Genomic DNA, 21,097 nt, shown 5'->3' on the forward strand with positions numbered 1-21,097 from the left:
ATACAACAAGCGACTCTGTTTGTGGCGTGAGTGCAGAAAGGGCTTCTTTCTCATCACCCTGCCATACAGATGTTCTTTGTGCAAACTGCACTGAATTGTAGAATGATGTACAGATACACCATCTGCAGCAAGATGTTCTTGCAGGCCTTTGGAGGTGATCTGTGGGTTGTCTGTAACCATTCTCACAATCCTGTGCATATGTTGCTCCTGTATTTTTCTTGGCCTTCCAGACCTGGGTTTAACAGCAACTGTGCCTGTGGCCTTTCATTTCCTGATTACATTCCTTACAGTTGAAACTGACAGTTTAAACCTCTGAGATAGCTTTTTGTAGCCTTCCCCCAAACCATGATACTGAACAATCTTTGTTTTCAGATCTTTTGAGAGTTGCTTTGAGGATCCCATGCTGTCACTCTTCAGAGGAGAGTCAAAGGGAAGCACAACTTGCAATTGACCACCTTAAATACCTTTTCTCATGATTGGACACACCTGTCTATGAAGTTCAAGGCTTAATGAGTTAATCCAACCAATTTGGTGTTGCAAGTAATCAGTATTGAGCAGTTACATGCATTCAAATCAGCAAAATTACAAGGGTACCCAAATTTTTGCCAGTTTTTCATATTTGATTTAATTTCATACAACTAAATACTGTTTCACTAAAAATCTTTGTTCGAAAAACACCCCAGTACTCAGATGTTCCTAGGAAATGAAAGACATACCACTGTTACCTTTTTTGTTGAAAGTAGAGAAAATGATTATGCAGGCTGAGAGGGGTTCCCAAAATTTTTCATATGACTGTATATATATATATACATATGTAACCAGTGAAAGGTTATACAGCACTTCAGCTTTTCCAGGTTTTATGGAAATGCATGCAGTTCAATGTCTTAATGTTTAATTAAATCAAGGTATTGAACAAATAAACACTGGAAAATAAAAATAAGTCAAGGGATCATTAATTGTACTAAATTTTATTCAAATATGTGATTCAACAAAGTAGCCGGCTTTTGCTGATATAACAGGCAAACTGTGGTAACCTTTTTGATTTAAAATGCCAATCACTGTGCAAGTTACCAACTCTGCCTCCAGAAAAAAACACCACACCATCACACTTCCTCCTCCATGTTTCATAGTTGGTGTCACACTCTGGGGAACCATCCTTTCACTGACTCGATGGCATACAAACAATTTATTGGGCTGTGACATTGGACCTGCCAGATCTCTTCCTATCAAAGTTTCTTCCATTTTACTGTTGCCTTTGGACTGTGCAGGACACTATTCTCACTGATACTTTATTTATTTATTTATTTATTGCAATTCCTCAAAATCAAAAGCCTACACTTTTGTTTTGTCTCGTTTCATTGGTTAATTGACATTTTCATGCCATTATCATTGGAATTTACAATTTTCTACAATGTACTATTGTCCAAGTAGTACTTCAGAGGGTACAGAAACACATTATGTTCCAACTTTGACAGACAGAGGGATTTTAAGTAATCAACAGAAGTTGGGATACCTGTGCAAATTATTTGCTTCAACTTGCAAAGCTTAATTTACTTTAATTGCTGCAGAACATCTGTAGGTTCTAACATATTAGTTGTTCCCAGAAGAAAGCCCATTTGTAATACTCTGAAATTTCCTTTTTTTCATTTTTTGCTAAACTAAACTTTAAATGTAAACCTTTGGCAGTTTACTGCTTACCTTTACACCATTTTAGGTTATTCACTGCATTTCAACTGATTAATTTTGAAGAAAAACTGAGGTGTTATAAAACTTTTGACCAGTAGTATATATATGAAAAACGGCATAGCTAGTCTCTTTTGATAGATAGATAGATAGATAGATAGATAGATAGATAGATAGATAGATAGATAGATAGATAGATAGATAGATAGATAGATAGATAGATAGATAGATAGATAGATAGATAGATAGATAGATAGATAGATAGATAGATAGATAGATAGATAGATAGATAGATAGATAGATACTTACTTTATTAATCCCAAGGGGAAATGCATATACTCCAGCAGCAGCATACTGATAAAGAAAATATTAAATTAAAGAGTGATAACAATGCAGGTACACAGAGAGACAATAACTTTGAATAATGTTAATGTTTACCCCCCTGGGTGGAACTGAAGAGTCGTATAGTGTGGGGGAGGAATGATCTCCTCAGTCTGTCAGTGGAGCAGGAAAGTGACAGCAGTCTGTCGCTGAAGCTGCTCCTCTGTCTGCAGATGATACTGTTTAGTGAATGCAGTGGATTCTCCATGATTGACAGGAGTCTGCTCAGTGCCCGTTACTCTGCCATGGATGTTAAGCTGTCCAGCTTCATGCCTACAATAGGCCCTGCCTTCCTCACCAGTTTGTCCAGGCGTGAGGCATCCCTCTTCTTTATGCTGCCTCCCCAGCACAGCACCGCATAGAAGAGGGCGCTCACAACACAACCGTCTGATAGAACAACTGCAGCATCTTATTGCAGATGTTGAAGGACGCCAGCCTTCTAAGGAAGTATAGTCGGCTCTGTCCTTTCTTACACAGAGCATCAGTATTGGCAGTCCAGTCCAATTTATCATCCAGCTGCACTCCCGGGTATTTATAGGTCTGTACCCTCTGCACTCAGTCACCTCTGATGATCACGGGGTCCATGAGGGGTTTGGTCCTCCTAAAATCCACCACCATCTCCTTGGTTTTGCTGGTGTTCAGGTGTAGGTGGTTTGAGTCGCACCATTTACCAAAGTCCTTGATTAGGTTCCTATACTCCTCCTCCTGCCCACACCTGATGCAGCCCACGATAGCAGTGTCGTCAGCGAACTTTTGCATGTGGCAGGACTCCGAGTTGTATTGGAAGTCCGATGTATATAGGCTGAACAGGACCGGAGAAAGTACAGTCCCCTGCGGCGCTCCTGTGTTGCTGACCACAATGTCAGATCTGCAGTTCCCAAGACGCACATACTGTGGTCTGTCTTTAAGATAGTCCATGATCCATGCCACCATGTATGAATATACTCCCATCTCTGTCAGCTTGTCCCTAAGGAGCAGAGGTTGGATGGTGCTGAAGGCGTTAGAGAAGTCCAGAAACATAATTCTTATAGCACTACTGCCTCTGTCCAAGTGGGAGAGGGATCGGTGTAGCATGTAGATGATGGCATCCTCCGCTTTCACCTTCTCCTGGTATGCGAATTGCAGAGGGTCGAGGGCGTGGCGGACCTGTGGCCGCAGCTGGTGAAGCAGCAGCTGCTCCATGGTTTTCATCACATGTGACGTCAGAGCGATAGGCCGGAAGTCATTCAGCTCACTAGGATGTGATACCTTTGGGACTGGGGTTTATACAAGATGTTTTCCAAAGCCTCGGGATTCTCCCCTGTTCCAGGCTTAGGTTGAAGATGCACTGTAGAGGACACTCCAGCTCCAATGCACAGGCCTTCAGCAGTCGTGGCGATATTCCATCTGGACTCGCTGCTTTGCTGGCACAAAGTCTCCTCAGCTCTCTGCTTACCTGGGCTATCTATATATATAATTCACTAAGCTGCCGCCAGAGCAAGCAAGACACCCATGAAAGCATGCAGAGCAAGCAAGACACCCATGAAAGCATGCAGGAAGGGGCGTGGATTCACTAAACTAAGCCGCCGCCAGAGCAAGCAAGACACCCATGGCGCACGCAGGAAGGAGCCACGTCCACCAACTCTAAGACCATTGGATACGACGACAACTCGCAGAGCCACGCCCACCAACTCGGACGCGACAACTCGGAAAAAACGCCGTCATTTATGTTCGCCTGTGCTAGAGTACACATGAACCTCTGAGCCACGTTGACTTTTCGGTATAATTCACTAAGCCGCTGACAAGTAAGACACCCATGGTGCACGCAGAAAGGGGCGTGAATTCACTAAGCCGCCGACAAGTAAGACACCCATGGCGCACGCAGGAAGGTGCCACGCCGCAAACTCGAACAGCTCATCAAACACATACTCACTCGCTTTGGTCTGTGCTGCGGTCCAAATCCAGCTGTGAGCCACGTTGACTGTTCATTTGCCCTCCATGGCTACTGCTTCAAATGTATTTCATGGAAACAACACTTCTTTCAATGTTATAGAAATTCCTGCATCAGTCAACTGTTTGTTTCTATGAGTCGGGTTTTTCTGGAAAAATGTCATTGACGAAACTGTTGCTCTCAAACTTCGCAACATGGCTGACTTTCAGCAACACTTCCACGCCCCTCGCTACGCTGTGAGCGGGGTGATTCTTTATTTAAAAATGGCCTTTTTTTTTTAGGGGAGCTGTGGACCCGCTATACCACATGAACACCTGTGACATTGCCTTCACATTGTTTACAATTTATTTCTGATCCCGTCGAGCAGATCAGACACCCAGGCAAACAACACTGAATAATCAATAGCTGCAACTACTTTGCCCACCCCAACTCCTCACCTGAGTCGGTTTTGTCTGTGTTCAGCAGTGTTTCCCAATCTCGGTCCTGGTGAACCCCTGTGGCTGCAGGGTTTTGTTCCAACCAGATTCCTAATCATTAATGCCGGTGAAACTCATCCGGGATAAATCGGTTTTTCAAACGCAGCCGTGTAGCAGATTAGCTGGATGTAATAATCCGAGATGAATGCGCGCCCCAGTGCTGAGTGAAAAGCAAATGTATATTGAGCCTAGAAAACATGATCAGCAAGTCTTTGATAGGCTGCAACAAAATGATGAAAGAACGGGCGCATTTTTTTCACACAAGCTGTGTGTGTTGTTGGGTGGGTGTTAGTTAGTTAATTAGTTACTCAAAGGATTTCAAGATTTAATATGCACAAGCGGTAACACTGCAAAAGCAGCCCAAACCATAAAGGACGGCTGGCAAAAAGTGGCCGACAAATTAAACGCGTGTGCATTGTACTTACTTAAAGCAGCGTTACGGATTTTGCAAATGTTCATTTTTTTCCCTCTGCTTAAAAAACATTAAAAAAGCTGCGTGATTATGCGGCGTATACTACACCGCGGGTTGGTATGCAGCGTATAAAACAGCTTGTTTGCCGCGGATAATATATCTTTTACACGAAGACAATTTCCTGTTAGACTGGCCTTTGCAATGACAATTAATAAGGCACAGGGCCAAACTTTCAAAAAGATATGCATGTATCTGCCAAAACCAGTTTTCAGTCACAGACAGTTGTATGTTGCTCTCTCCAGAGTTCCATCTTTTCATTCACTTACTGTTGTATCCTCAACCCCACTCCTTTTAGACAACTGTGTCTTTCCGGAACTGTTCAGCCATCAATAAATAATTATGCGGCGTATGCCTGCAGGAACAAGTGCAGCAAGCGACACACACACACATACAGGCACGCGCGAGAGAGAGACAGTGCTGGACGCATAAGAATAATAATACTTCGTTACATTGATATACCGGTGTTATCAGTATTCAAAGCACTATCCACACAGGGAGGAACCAGGAAGCGAACCCAAAATCTTCCAGAGTTTCTTTACTGCAAAGCAGCAACACTACCACTGCGCTACAAGGCAGTTAAAGAATGCACACGGCTCGATTTTGTTTTCACTTCTGTTTACAGCGATCGGGTCGTTGCGTGCATTATTGCAATGTTACTTTTCTTGGTGCCTTATTACATTATGCCTTATTACATTACGGATGTTTCACATGTTCATTTTTTTCCCTGTGCGTAAAAGACATTAAAAACGTGTTTCTCAACTGTTACTCCGGAACAACTCAGTACGCAAGCTATATTAAGCGTCAACAATGAAGACTCGCTACACCTTAATGAACAAATGCTGAAACTTATCCCTACCGACGAAGAAACTTTCACCAGCATGGCCTCTATCGTCACAGACGATCCTGCTTTCAGTCACGGACAATTGTATGTTGCTCTCTCCAGAGGTCCATCTTTTCATTCACTCACAGTGGTATCCATAAAACCCAACCCATTTGGACAACTGTGTCGTTCAGGAAGTGTTCACCCATCAATACATAATTATGCGGCGTATATATATATAGATAGATAGATATCAGCGCCGGAAGTGCAGCAGTTCACTGATGTGGAATCCAGAACAGAATGTGCATGCAGCCTGTTGCGAATTAAAATAAGGAGAGAGCAACAGCTGGAGTGTAACGGCATAAACATTTGTAGACGTTCCTAGAGACTCAAGCATAATTATTTAAAGATTAGCTTGTAACGGTCGTCTGGAATATGTGTGTGTGTCACTGTGAGTTTGCACCTTTCCCCATTCCTTATAATGGTGGAATGGCATAACTTGTAAGGCCAATGGTACATGGGGAAGGGAGCACCTGGCTTGGAGGGCCAACAGACTGTATGGGGAGGAGTCAACTTGTATATAAATGGGTGGTGGGAAAAGGGAGAGAAGGAGCGCAGAGCCAAGAGAAAAGCAGATGCCATGAAAGGAAAAAGCAAGAAGGAAAATGATTGACACCGCATGGAAAACGTCAGGTGAACCCAGGTTCATTTCAGCACAAATTATTTTCCCTTTCTGTTGAAGGTATTCGGGAGAGGATGGGCCAGCACAAGGGACTGTTGATCTGTATTTTTCCCAGAACAGAAAGTATGGTTCAGTGCATCATTCCCCACCACAGACTGTAGATGGTCATCCCTAACAGAGAATATTTAAAGGACTACGAATACATTAATTTTTCTTTTTCTCTCTCTCATATTTATGTATTAGTGGCGTATGTGGTTGAGTGTCTTGTGCCGTGATTTGTGTGGGGTGGGAAGCGCTGCAGCACGATAATATGTATACAAAGATTTTTGTTAAGTGTGTGATTTCTTCCAATAATAATTTTTTATCCTAACTCTGCATTCACTGGTGTGTTTCTGTACTTGGGGTGGTGTAGTAGAAAAGTAGTGTTAGTCGCTCCACCGCGGATTATTTCTTTTTTTTTGTCTTTCTTTTTCTTTGCTGCCGCTCTAGGACAACAGAGCATATATAATCGTGCCGGCTAGAGGAGTGGTACAAGCTGATTAAAGGGCACAGAAACTCATCCAGGTTTAATGGGAGTACTCACGTTTTCAAATTAAGATGCCAAAAACTGGGGGACAGATGAAGAGAAACAAATGTAGAAGTCTTCTGAACTGTACAGACAGTACTAATAGTTTTAAAAAACTCAGTATGACTTGCTCTAACCACTATTCTCCATTAATAGACAACAACAAAAATATTCTTCATGTACTGTTTAGAGCAGTTGGATTTAGAACAATGCAAAAAATGGGAATTCTGAACTGAATGCGTACCTAAAGACAACAGCAGTGCAGACTTTATGAACTTCTTTAATGATGAAATTAACAATATAAGATCCCAGATTTGAGCATCAGCTTACACAGTAAATATTGTATTGTCAAATTCTGTTTGTCCTTTTGTAATTTTAACTCAATAACAGAAAAAGGAAGACATGAATTTAATTTCTAAAATGAAATGCACTACCCACTCCCTACAAAACTAGTGAAACATTTTATGGATTCATTTCTAATTGGATCGACTGCTTCTTGTTGTTTTTCTCTGGCTGTTCAAACTGATAGAAGCGATAATATTTGCAAATATTCTCAAATGATTATACACATCTGAGAAAAAAGTTTGTAGTAAATAGTGGTGAAATCTGCCACTGCAAAGGCTACGTCCACAGGGGTTCTTCCTAAAATCCCAGTCCCACTTCCTCTAGTCTGTATACTTTAAATCCCAATGGTTTCAGGAATAAATCAAAAGAAACTGAACAAAAGAAAATAAAAAAAACTGAAATTGCTGTAATTCAGTCAGGAACTCAGAGGCACAAGGTAAATGAAGCTTAATGATTAATTTGTACATTGCAATGAGCACATCATCACGAAAGACAGACAGACACACACACATAGGCCAATGCAGCTACTCAACTCAACATGTCTGAGAAGTGCCTCTGTCTGCTAGAATATCTTTCTATTATTTTGACTGTTACATCATTATATGACATAACAATAGAAGAGTTTAAATAAGCATTTCTATGTATACAATATACTAGGTGTCAAAATGCTGCAGCTACATTTTGGTAAGTTTGCATTTCCAGTTAGACAGTAATGTTAACGTTCTTTAGTTATTCGTTTAGATATGGAGCCCAAAGGTAGATACCGTGCAGCCTTGTCTATGCTTCTACTGGTGTCATTAGGCACATTTGCTGATTTGGGTGTTTTGAGTAGTGAAATTTTCATCTCTTATGTCTCTTTAAACAGCAGTTTTTTTCACCTCCTTTTGAAGGGGTGTGACTCATTGAATGAATATCTTGCAGTATTTTCATGAACATAGTGTAGCTGCCAATTCCTTCAACCTTAATTCATAATTCATTTATGTCTTCAAAAGCCAATATATAATCTGATGTTACAAAAGATTCTTCCCTTGCAGCATGTGATGTTTACTTTTAATACATGCAATGTGCTCTTTATGCGTAAAGGCACAAATGTATATAGTTAATAGGGTTATTTCACAAGACTTTTCTACTGTAAACTGTTCATAGTAGTAATAACCTTGCTCTGAGAGATTAAATTAGCAAATGCACCATTAATCTTTGCAGCTCAAGATCACTACCCCTACTTTGAGCACCACCTTCACAGCACGTCGGATTAACTAAGAAATGTAATATCCAGTGAGCTGTCTAATTGTCCCCACCCAATTTTAAGTAAAATTCACTCATGGTTATTTCCAAACACATATATTACACATCTGGCTCAACAAGTCTACCAACATGCAGACCTGCCCCATTATGCAGGCTGCAGCTAGGTGTACTTGCAATGACAGCAAAGATAACTTAGCATTAGCAGTGGGAGTGCACATGTCTCAGACTTGGTTTTCATAACTGTGAAAACTCAAGTTCATTTCAGTTTATAAGATGAAAAATTGTATTAAACGACTTTGCTCAGATACCCATAGTTTTGTAAATTGGTTACTAATTGCTTAGACCTGCTTCCATTGCTCGGCCTCACATGACTGGAAAGGTTGGGTGTCAGGTACTTAGAGACTGACTTACAACTGTTGTGAAGTTGTGAAGTTTCTCCTAGGTCCTGGAGTGTGATGCTATGGTGAGTTGCTTTCAGTTCTTTCACTAAATAATCTTTAACAACTCAGACTCATTGCGACTATACTAAAAGACTGAATAATGTATATTTTGCTTCTTATTACTGCATCCTATTTTTAATGATGTATTGTCGTTCAATACTGTACATTCTACTGGGTTTTGCACCTGCTTTGGTTTGTACTGACGTTGTTTCACTGACTTTTTATTTAATGATATCTGGGTGAGTAAACCCAAGTAAGAGGTCCAGTTCCAGGTCCAATGTCCTCTGATATGTAGAATAAAATTAACTTGGCTCGGCTCTGCAAATAAGTAACAATTTAATTTTTTTAACAGTCACATATAGCTATTTGGGTTTATGTGATTACTTGTTTTTTGTCAGTCTAGTCAGGAGACCTTCTATTAAACTGAGACTACCACATGTTTTGGCAGAGCACATCTGATGCTCATGTATGCTGTTATGAAATACACTGGGACAAAAAGGCATTGAATTCAAGTTCTGTGTACATCTGTTTTCTCATCTTATTATTTCTATACAGGGTCATGGGAGCACAAGGCAAGAACCAACCCAAGACAGTGAGAAATCGAGCTACGATACACCCATTCTTATACTGGGTAAATTTATTATGGAAAGCAGTACGAGTATCAGCAAAAAGCTACACTGGGCAAATGTTCACACTTCACACTGTTAGTGGTTGGGTCACGATTTGGAGCCAGCCCTTAAATTTATATTGAGTTATATTTTACATTAGAGTGTACTCTTTCTCTTTGCGTTATGGTGTGCTATGCTTTTCTCACCTAGGCTTTTTTGCGGTGTCCCGTGCAAATTCATACAAAAAAGCATTACTTTTTCTGGTATAAGAGTTTAGATGCTAAAATCCCATTCTTGAAGTAATAGCTGCTTCTCAGTCATCTCAGCCCAATGGCCGAGTGCTTGGCTTGGCAAGATGGGTCTTAGCTTTCAGGTCCAGCGTTTTGGTTTTACAGAGGAGACAGGTTTCAAAGAATATAGAGTTCACTGTGGAGAGTAAGAGAAGAGTTAAGACACTTTCTGGAATGTAGGCTGGGGGAAGGTGAAGCTGGATGTCCGCTTCCCTGTTAAATCTGCCTTCTTAACAGGCCTTCTCTGCCACACTAAGGTGCCTTGCAGAATGAGCAATGCCTAGTTTGCACTACGGTGTATATATGTACAAATGCATTACAGTTAATATAAAACACAAGATAAAATCAAGTAATGCTTCAAACACTATGCAATATATATATAAGAAAAAAATATATACACATTTTTAATATTAGATTTTTAAAGCTGTTAATTAAAAAAATACTTTAGAATAAATCAGTAGGTGGAAATAAAGAAAAAAGTCTGAATAGTGTAAATTGGCCTAACTTGGGGTGTTGATAAGAAATGTAATGATCTACTTGATGATGCAGAAGTACATAAACAATAATAGTTGCATCAAATATTTGAAATATTAAAATGTATGATTTAATGTAAAAATTTAAAGTGTAAATTAACAGAAATAACAGATTGTAACATTTTCACCTTTTGATAGAGATCTATAGAGGACTAGATCCCTAGTAAGGGACCAAAAATTATATTTTTAATTATTGGCCTTGAAATAGTGTAAAATGGTACCCCACATGGTTATATTTAAAATTTGTCTTTTTAATCACTTGGGAATGGCTCATGAAATAATGAAACAACACTCCACTTACCTGTATTACTAATCCCCATTTTTTCTAATTTTCGTGAAAAGGAGAAATTGTGATGTCTTGTGTCTTGGAGGTGAACCCCTGAGGTCAGCTGAAGTGGCATGCACAACCTCACGTCCTTCTGATAATTTTTATTAAAGATAACTATTGGTTTACTCTTTATCATAAGGGTGTGCCTTCCTGTGTAAAATATAGTCCAAAATTGACATATACCGTAGATACTCGCGTATAAGTCGAAAAATTTATGCCTTAAAATTCGTTCAAAAAAACAGAATCGACTTATCCGCGGGGCAACACAATTGTCCATAGAATTTGGGTAATGACATTGTACACTCAGCGCTTCATGGTGTTAAGTCACCGGTCATCTGCCGTTTCCCATGGTCTTTGAAATAAATATAAGCCAGCAATACTATTGCTAATTAGCTTGTTTTTTTAAATTTCATTAAATAATTCTTTAAACTGTGAAATACTTGAATTTGAGCATTAGCTTTTGCAGGTTTTGGATAACAAACATACCAGAAGCTGCCACGTGCAACCAGATTTGGAATCAAAAGAACCAAGGCAACACACGCTATCAATGCGATGCAAGCGCAGCCCGCGATTCAAAAAATTTCTCTGCCTACCTGTTTGTCTCGTCTGACAGTAGCTGAAAAGCAGCATCAGGAGAGAGCAGCCTGAAGTAGTCCAGCAGCGGGTGATCTGTCGTGTCCAACAGCAAGCCATGCTGTCTTGTGAAGTCCGGTAGGTGCATCGGCTGCGCGAATGCGTTCAGCTGGCAGCCGATCAACTGGCACGGCATTGGCTGGTGTCTGATCAGCTGATGCCAGCTTCTCACTCTCTTGCTCGATTCCTGATCACTGTCAATAAAATCCGACTCTGAAAAATCAGAGTCCGACTCAGCGATAATGTGCAAAACATCGCCTGCCGAGTGTTTTCTTTTCTGCACTCGCTTCACTTCCTTGTTACATATCAACGCCATCTTGCCTTTGTTTACATTTCGCAACTCACGCACACTCAAGGATTTCACCCTCTTGCTCGATTCCTGATCACAGTCAATGAAATCCGATCTTGAAAAATCAGAGTCCGACTTAGCAATAATGTGCAAAACATCGTCTGCCGAGTGTTTTCTTTTCTGCACTCGCTTCGCTCCATTGTGACATATCGATGCCATCTTGCCTTTGTTTACATTTCGCAACTCACGCACACTCAAGGATTTCACCCTCTTGTTCGATTCCTGATCACAGTCAATGAAATCCGATCTTGAAAAATCAGAGTCCGACTTAGCAATAATGTGCAAAACATCGTCTGCCGAGTGTTTTCTTTTCTGCACTCGCTTCGCTCCATTGTGACATATCGACGCCATCTTGCCTTTGTTTACATTTCGCAACTCACGCACATGCAAGGATTAGTTGCAGAGTCAACAAGTCTAGCATTTCTCCAAGCACAGAGGGGAATGCCTGTGACATGACAGTGAGTTTTGTCGCCATTAACAGCTGATTGTCGCCCTCTATCTCTGATAGCTGTCAAGTTTTACTCTCGACTTATACGTGGGTCATAACAAATTTCGTAATTTTCGGCTCAAACAATACACTCGACTTATCTGCAAGATCGACTAATACGCGAGTCTACAGTAATTAGGAGAATTTTGGGTCTAGAGGGCCAAAAATATGGGGAACCTCCTAAAGGTTGAAGTTTTGCATAACTGTAAATCAAGATGCATTGAACAGTATATCATATGTAGGGGTTTTATTGTACCATTGAGTCAAGAGTAGCTAGAAAAAAAAAATGAAGTGATTTCACACAATAAAGCAAAACTCCATTTTTGGAATGTAATTTGGTACAGAGTCAAAAATGGCAGAAATGACAAGGGTCAAGCAGAATTCTAATTTTTGAATACATAAAACTTACGCTTGGTGTTAAGTGTAAATTAAAATAAGGCACTTGTTTTTTTATTATGATTTTGAGGCAATCCGAAGTACATTGGATAAAAGAATTTATTGTACCTTCTGTTTATTTGTCAATTTCACCCTGTCTGTATTTACCACTAGTAAACAGATAAAACGCCCATTTTAAATATAATGTGAAGGGGGTTCCCTTTTATTACTCATTTGCTGATTAAGGTTCCTTGTTACACGAGGTTGATGAACAGAAATACTTATCAATTAATGAATCCATTTACACCTGAAGAAGTTCTCTCACTCTCTGTTTTCATTTACAGTTTTCAGTGGTTTTTCTGTGCACATTTCAGCCAAGTTTCATGTTGTACTCTCTTTGGGACATGGTGAAATTTCATGACACACAAGTACTAATAAGAATTAAATTCATCTGGGAAATATGGCTTTCTACTCCGCACACAGACGATAATGTGGAAATTTTCAATATGACATATTCATTCTACAAGAGAAGTTGAGCCTATTTTTTTAATAAAAAAGCTCTAAAAATTTTATACAAGAGATGCATTCACTTTTCCCACCACTTACAAAGCCAGACACTTTCCCTGAACTACCATTAATGGAGGTAGTGTAAACTATGCAAATGTTTTGTCCATAATATTTCAGAAAAAAAAATGTATTATTGCTTTCTTGATTATATCATGTATTTTTTTTTTGCCAGGTTCAACATAATGCTTAAAGTGTAGAGTGTTGTCCAGGGACCATACAGATATTGATAAATTAACCAGACATCCAAAAATGGAAATGACCTATTAATTACTTATGAGCTTTAGTACATGTTTTCACATACTGTACAATTCCTCCCAGTAAGTATTTCATCATTTGGAACTCAACAGAAATATTGTTTGTGTTTTTTTAGAACTATTCCTTTTTCTGCAGTAAAACAGCGGAACACCTATATAATAACTTGACAATCAAGAGAATTCAGGAAGTGGCTGTAATACAAAATTAACGTTGCAATAAAGCTACAGAACTAAGCAGCCAAGAAAAGAGAAATGGCTACACTTGAGTTCATTGTTTATACTGTATGTATGCTAAAACCACATTGAAGTGACTTTAGATGGCAAAAGTGTATTTCACAGCTATAATTGGTCTCTGTGGTTTGGTGGCACAGTGGTTAGCACCAGTGCCCCAGGGTGTTAGGAAGAAAATTAAAAATGTAACCCTAAAACCTCTTTATTGAATTGTATTAGCAAATGTAATACTGATCATAATATAATGAATTCTACTTCAATATTAAAAATCAAATGAATATGCACTTTACATGCCAAAAGTGCTTCCTTTTCATGTGTCTTGCACAGCATACAAACAAAGCAAAATATAATATAATAAAATAAATATAATAATACTAAAATTAACCTGCTATATGGAATAGTGATAATATGTAGCCGAACATTTTTAAAATAGCTTTACATTTGTTATATATATATATATAATTTTACTTGTATGCTGCCTGATAGTGTATTTTTTTTACAAAAGAGTATAATGTTATCCTTCATTATGATGCCAAATAGGACTTAAATACATGGATGGATGAATGTAGAAGTCTTGCCTAAATAGAAGTTCATAATTACATGGTTATATGATAGAGGCTTTATAATCATAATGATCAACATTAAACATGCTTTGAATACACAGTTTACATCTTATAACGGCCCTCTACAAAAACAAGTCTAATGTAAAATTTCATCATACTCACCAAAGGGTAATAACATGTTTCAATAGGGTACAAGACAGGATATTTTCACTTTTGACAATAATGGTAAATTTTATCTGTTTTGCTCAGCCATGATACATTTGCCCAAATCATGTTTTAAATGTAATTTTTGCATTCCATGCAAACCCAGGTCACTTTACGAATGTTCTAAGTATTTAAAAAGGATAATCAGCTATAGGGAATCAATGTCCTTTGATGTGTGAGTTGGGCAAAATCTACTGCTTCTCTATAGGCTAAACCCTGCTCTCACATGTAGCTTCATTTTACTAGTGTGCAACTAGCATTGAAATGAGGAGAATGGGAACACTAAAAAATTCTGCAAGTATACTTTCAAAGATTTTTGCACAGAGGTGGTGTTTCTGACAGTCACATTTTAAACAATGAGTAACTTCCAGTCTCCTTGTTCAGTTCAATGCCATAGATAGAAAGCAATTTCAGTTAACTCACCTCACTAAAGGCTGAAACTTTCTTTAGTGCTGTGAACTTTTTATCTATACTGTATGTTTTCCTTTTCTCATATCTTGCAAGTCAAATTGTGTTTTTTTTTCTTTTTGATTGCATATGTTTTAACTAGACATTATAAACTTCACCAGTGTTTGGGTTAAAACCCATCAAGTTCAAGTTTAAACCTTCAAATCCAGACTGATAAGAATATCACTGTTGATTAATAGATGCTTTAAATAAATATTTCCAAAGCTAAAAGTAGCACTTAGCACTGCTGCTGCCTCATACATCCAGTGTTCTGGGAATGAATCCTATGTGTGGTTGTTGTGAAGTCCAAATTTTCATTCTTTGTCTAAATGGGTTTTTCACTGGGTTCTCTCCTCCAGCTTCCCAAAAGGTTTACTGGTCAGGTTTCATATTCTATTTCTGAAAGGTTTATAGGTAAAATATATTTTTGATTTAATTAGTATTCTGAATATTTTGCTAGCAAAAAAACACTAAATCAGTTGTCCATCCTTCAACTTTCTAACCTGCTTTTTCTGAAACAGGTTTACTGAGGCCAATTAAGGCACCAGCCTTTTATGGACACCAGTACATTGCTAAAAATATTAAAACATAGAGAATTATTTGTGAAAATGATTTTGTTTAACTCAAGAATGTACTGTGTAATAATAAAACACAATTATTTAAAACAACATTTTTGAATTATACCTACCTGGTGAGATTCAGCTTCACAGTTAATAGACAATGAATTAGTTGTTTCCAAAGGTAATGTTCTGGTATCTAAATCCATACTTTGCAATGGAATGCATTCATCACTGTTGCTCCCATGATCCTATAATTAAATATTGTTTTAGAATAAAGTAACTCAGTTTTTTCAGTTTCATGGAAAAGCATGCAGTTTTATGTCTTAATGTTTCAAGAAATCAAGGTATACAACAAATAAACATTGTAAAAAAAAATAAGTCAAGGAATCATCCATCCATCCATCCATTTTCCAACCCGCTGAATCCAAACACAGGGTCACGGGGGTCTGCTGGAGCCAATCCCAGCCAACACAGGGCACAAGACAGGAACCAATCCCGGGCAGGGTGCCAACCCACCGCAGTCAAGGAATCATTAAGAGTACAAAATGTCATTCAAATTTGTGATTCATCAAAGTATGAACCTTTTGCTGACATAACAGCCAAATTGTGGTAACCTTTTTGATTTCACCAAAGAACCCCAAACCATCACACTTCCTCCTCCATGTTTGACAGTTAGTATCATATACTGAGAGACCATCCTTTCACCAACTAGATGGAGTACAAACACCCTTCGTGATGAAACAAAGATTTCAAATTTTGATTCATCGGCCCATAAGTTGGTGACCCTCAGAAACTTGTCTCCCGATTGGGTTGTGACTTTGGGGCTGCCAGATGTCAGAGTTTCCTCACATTTCCAATTGCCTTTGGATTGTGTAGGACAATTTCTCTAAATGAAAGGCCTACACATCTAAGGGTAGCAAAGTTCTATCTCGTTTCATTGGTTAATTGCCATTTTCTTGCTATTATCACTGGAATTTACAACTTTGTACAGTATAATATTGTGCAAGTAGTACGCCAGAGGATGTAGTAACACAGTCTGTTCCAATTTAGACATTTGTGCTTCAATAGGACACATATACTATATAAAGCACACTGGTATGACAACAATGCAGTGGCTTAAAAGGAAAAAACAAAAAAACAGATGTTGAGAGGCCCAGTCAGAACCCTGACCTTAATCCCACTGAAAATCTGTGCCAAGATCTCAGAATTACTATCCATCATTGTGCATAAGAAATCTAACACAGCTAGAGAAAAACAAATGGGTAAATATTGCTCTTTTATGAAGTACAAAGTTAATGGAGACTTATAAAGAAAGATAACTGAATGTTATAGTTGATATGACTTTGCCATACAATGAATCAAATGCTTAACCATTCTTTTACCTTAAATAGATTTTATATGAAAACTAGTTTTACCGTTTACACCTACATTACTCTTCATAACATATTGTAGCACTGCTGCCTCGAAGTAAGGAGACCAGGGTTTGCGTTCTGGGTCCTCCCTATGTGGAGTTTGCATGTTCTCCCTGTGTCTGCATGGGTTTCGTCCAAGTACTCCACTTTCCTCCCACAGTCCAAAGACACGCAGGTTAGATGAACTGGGGAATTTAAATTGGCCCTAGTGTGTGGTTGGCTTGTGTGCATGTGTGTGTGTGTTTGCCCTGCAATGAACTGGCACCTTGTCCAGGATTTGTTCCTGCCTCGCACCCTATGGTAGCTGGGATAGGCTGCAGCGGACCCCCACAACCCTGTTCAGGAGTAAGTGGGTTAGAAAATGACTGAGTGACTGACATTCTTGTAGATGGAATATGTAACTGATATACTTTGTCAAGAATTTGAACATTCGGAACTGCTGCTTTTCAGTAATGAGTGTATAAATCCTCTTCAATCTTTTTACTTGTATTTGTAACTAAATACAAATACCTAAGGAAAAAACAAATTCTAATTTGAACTGGCGTATTCAGTTTGCTATAACATTTTTTTTAATGTAATGGCAAAGATATGTTTACTTACAACGCCAAAGGACTACACCATAGCTATCACGCTAAAATGCATAACACAAGTAAACACTGGATAAAAAATATTAGCCATGTTTGTGAAGCTATAAAAAACAGATGTCTGGATGTTCTTTTTTGATCTACTAGCTTGTCAGTTACTCTGATTCTCCAGAACATGCAAATAATTACATGAATTAGAAAACCACAAAAAATTCACTTACTTTGCTAATGATAACATCCAGCAGATTTACTGTATGGAAGTGAAGAACGTTTGTTTTATTTGTAAAGTAAGTTTAATTAACTTTTAAGAATTAAAAAAATATACTCACATTAGCATGCTCTCTTATGAAAGCATTGCATTGTCATTGAAATGACCAATATTTCTGACACACACATAGTTATACAATGGGTACTAAAAAAGGCCTAACAAGGAGGCCATGGCATGACCAAGCTTGTTTAGGTATCTGATCCCATCTAACCTGAAAGAGTACATACTTTTCAATTAATCTCTAAAAAACTGATTTTTAGAAAATTAAGCAAATGACTACTTTAATCTAATAAGCTCTAAGAGTGGGTCAGAGAACACTTTAAATTCAAGTAATGCCTTTAGCATAAATGCATTAAATTAATCAGCTTTCAATTACCATTACATCTTGCCTGAAGAAGGGGCCTGAGTTGCCTCGAAAGCTTGCATATTGTAATCTTTCTAGTTAGCCAATAAAAGGTGTCATTTTGCTTGGCTTTTCTCTACAACTGAAAGGAGAAATAAAATCTCCAATTCAGATGGACACAGAAGGTAACTATCAGTTGTTTTTATTAGGTTTGGCTAACAGATATTTTCCTGTTGAGGTCACTATGAATCATTTAGAAATCTAAAGGAACTACGCTTTTAAACTTTTGCAGGGGAAACAGAAATACAGAAAAAGATTAGGTAAGTGGGTAAGATTTATTTGGAATCAAACCACTAACCAAAATGGCAAACAACTAATATTTTTTACTTTAAGTATACAATCAGCATTTTGAGGTGCCAAGTAATTTAGAGTGTATCATTTTTGATTTAATAAGAACCAACAGGAAGACTACAGCTTTTACATAACTACAGCTTAATGACTAAGTGATTATTTAAAAATTTTCCTTATGTTTAAAATAGCCAGACTAAAACAAGACAGACAGCAGGAACATAAAATACTTAACAGAAACCTGACAGCAAACTGTTTATTCTGACCTAAAGGAAACTTGGATAAGGAATCATAAGAAATTGTTCCAAGTTAGAGATGACCAGCAATTCTAAAGTCCTCAACATGACAATCCAGCTGTTGCCAGATTTTCAGCACACTTCGATAAAGCCTGAAAGATTTCCAATGGGGAAGGAACTACTGTCCATTAAGAAAAGTGCACAGTCCAATTCCAGGTTGCCCACTTGGTGCAGAAGGGGACACGCTAATGGCTTCCACGACACAGCTATATGACAACAGAGCAGTTTTTGTAGAGTTTGTAGTCTGAAAGCATTTTTCCTGCTACACATGTCCACCGGTCCTTGCCCTCCTTCATTCCTGCGTAAGTGCAAAATGCCTTGATTCAGCCAATGTTTTCAATTCCAAAAAAATGAATCATCTCCAGCACAGGTGGGGGCTCCAGGCATGCCAACCTATCCCGGAGAGCTGATTGAAGTTGTTTATGATTAGCATCTGCCCTGTGAATGACAGTTGGGGGAGTAGCCATCTCCAGTATTGTAGTCGTTTTCTGATATTTTCTGCATCTCCCAATTCTTATAGTCACTGTTTATTCCTATACTATATGTTCAGGTCATATACAACACTCGGTGCCATATTAATTACAAAGCCATCCTGCACAGTCACTTTCCCAGATCTCACTTCTAGCAAACAGTAGAGAACCACTGGCACTCACACCAGTAAATTCAGGGACAGTTTCCACCCACAATTCATAAGGTTACAGAAGAGTCAGTCATAAAAACAAATATTGTAATATATCAAACACTGCAAATATACACTGTACATATACTGTACTGTATATATACAATATATATATATATATATATGTTATGATATATACAGTATATGTACTTGCATGGTATGTGTACTCTTTCTTTCATTTATTTATTTATTTATTTGATTGTGTTTTTCTCAACTGTTCTCATGAGACATGCAAGTAAGAATTTCATTTTACTATGAACACATAACAGTTAGCTTAAACATGACTTGACTTAACATCAACTGAGTTTATGCTGGCTGAACCCTTCTTGATTATTTTCAGGGTCATTAGGAGTAAGAGTTATCGTTCTCATATCACCTATGGCTATTTCCATGCAAGTCTTCTTTAGTCTTCCTCTCGTCTTTATCCCAGCCAACTTAGTTGCTATGGGCTTCCTCAAACAGCCATTTTCTTCAAATTCACAAGCTCAACCACTTCAGCTTGTCTTTAATCACCATGCACATGACTTATCTTCTCAACATACCTTCTTTCTCTCATGTCTTTGCTCATCTTACTCTTCCTCAGTACAACTCTATAGTTCCACCTACATGTTTGAATGAAACGTCAGATACACATACTGTGCATGCACAAATTCTTAAATATGCTAAACCCATTTAGGGTTATGTAGGGCCAGAGTCCATCCTGACATCACTGGGTGCAAGTCAGAAACCAACACTGGAAAGGGCATCAGTTCCTCACAGGGCCCCAGTCTTTCAAGGCCAATTTATAACTGGCAATCAAATACATACTGTATATCTATACACTGTGGAATAAAACCAGAGTGCCTCATGTATAACATCATGCGTAGAATTCACACTAATACATGACACATAGACAATACTGGAAATGTGCATACGCACCGAAAAAACAGATGAATAAAACTGTGCGTAAAGGAAAGTTTAACACACTTTCCCTTAATAAATCCCAATCAATGTGAATTTTAATGCACATGTAGGCACCTACAGCCCCACCCTGACTCCTCCTTGAATTCTGCATATTTGAATATGCAAATCAATATAAATAACCCCTTCTGTTCAGTGCTTTGTTAAAAGATAAGGCAAAAGCACATGGTAAAAACAAGAATTTCACCTGATGTTAAGTGGAGACAAGGAAAAATGTCCTATTTGTTGGCTTAAGCAGTGGTACAGGTGGTCCCCAGGTTACGGACATCCGACCTACGACTTACGAACGGGGCTGTAGCTGCGATGCATGTGCCTCAGTAACTGCTGCTCTGTCATCTTCGGCCTGGGGACGCTGCAAGTGGTGGCTGGACGGAGGCTGGAGGGGGACGATTTCACTGCTCGCGCAGTGTAATGTCCCTCGGGCGGCTCCCAGCGGCAAGCGGTTTCACTGTCTGCCCACCACACATGGCTGCCCCGTTCATTCTCGGTGGGTTGCTGATAATGCTGCAAGCGGTGGCTGGACGGAGGAGATTTTGCTGCTCGCGCAGTGTTGTGTTCTTCTGGCAGCTCCCGGCAGCAAGTGGTTTCACTGCCTGCCCACCACACACAGCTGCCCCATTCGTTCTCGGTGGGTGGCTGGTAATGCTGCAAGCGGTGACCCGGTTGTGGCTGAATGGAGGCCATTGAGGGTGAACGGGGCGGTGGGGGGTAGCATTGTAGTGTGCATCGGATGGCTGCC

General features: G+C 39.0%; 1 protein-coding gene across 2 annotated transcripts in view; it reads right to left on the reverse strand.

The window, feature by feature from the left end:
* The window catches only part of LOC114650317 (TPA-induced transmembrane protein), an 81,470-nt gene that overhangs the window by 52,809 nt on the left and 7,564 nt on the right, over positions 1–21,097 (reverse strand). Inside the window, exon 2 of one of the 2 annotated variants that reach the window (XM_028799872.2) lies at positions 15,597–15,716. The exons of the other annotated variant lie outside the window; for it this stretch is intronic. Coding sequence (XP_028655705.1) covers positions 15,597–15,716 — 120 coding nt within the window. The remainder of the gene's footprint in view (positions 1–15,596; positions 15,717–21,097) is intronic. 2 annotated transcript variants of the gene reach the window in all.

Source organism: Erpetoichthys calabaricus, chromosome 4 (assembly GCF_900747795.2).
Source record: "Erpetoichthys calabaricus chromosome 4, fErpCal1.3, whole genome shotgun sequence".
Lineage (NCBI taxonomy): Eukaryota > Metazoa > Chordata > Cladistia > Polypteriformes > Polypteridae > Erpetoichthys > Erpetoichthys calabaricus.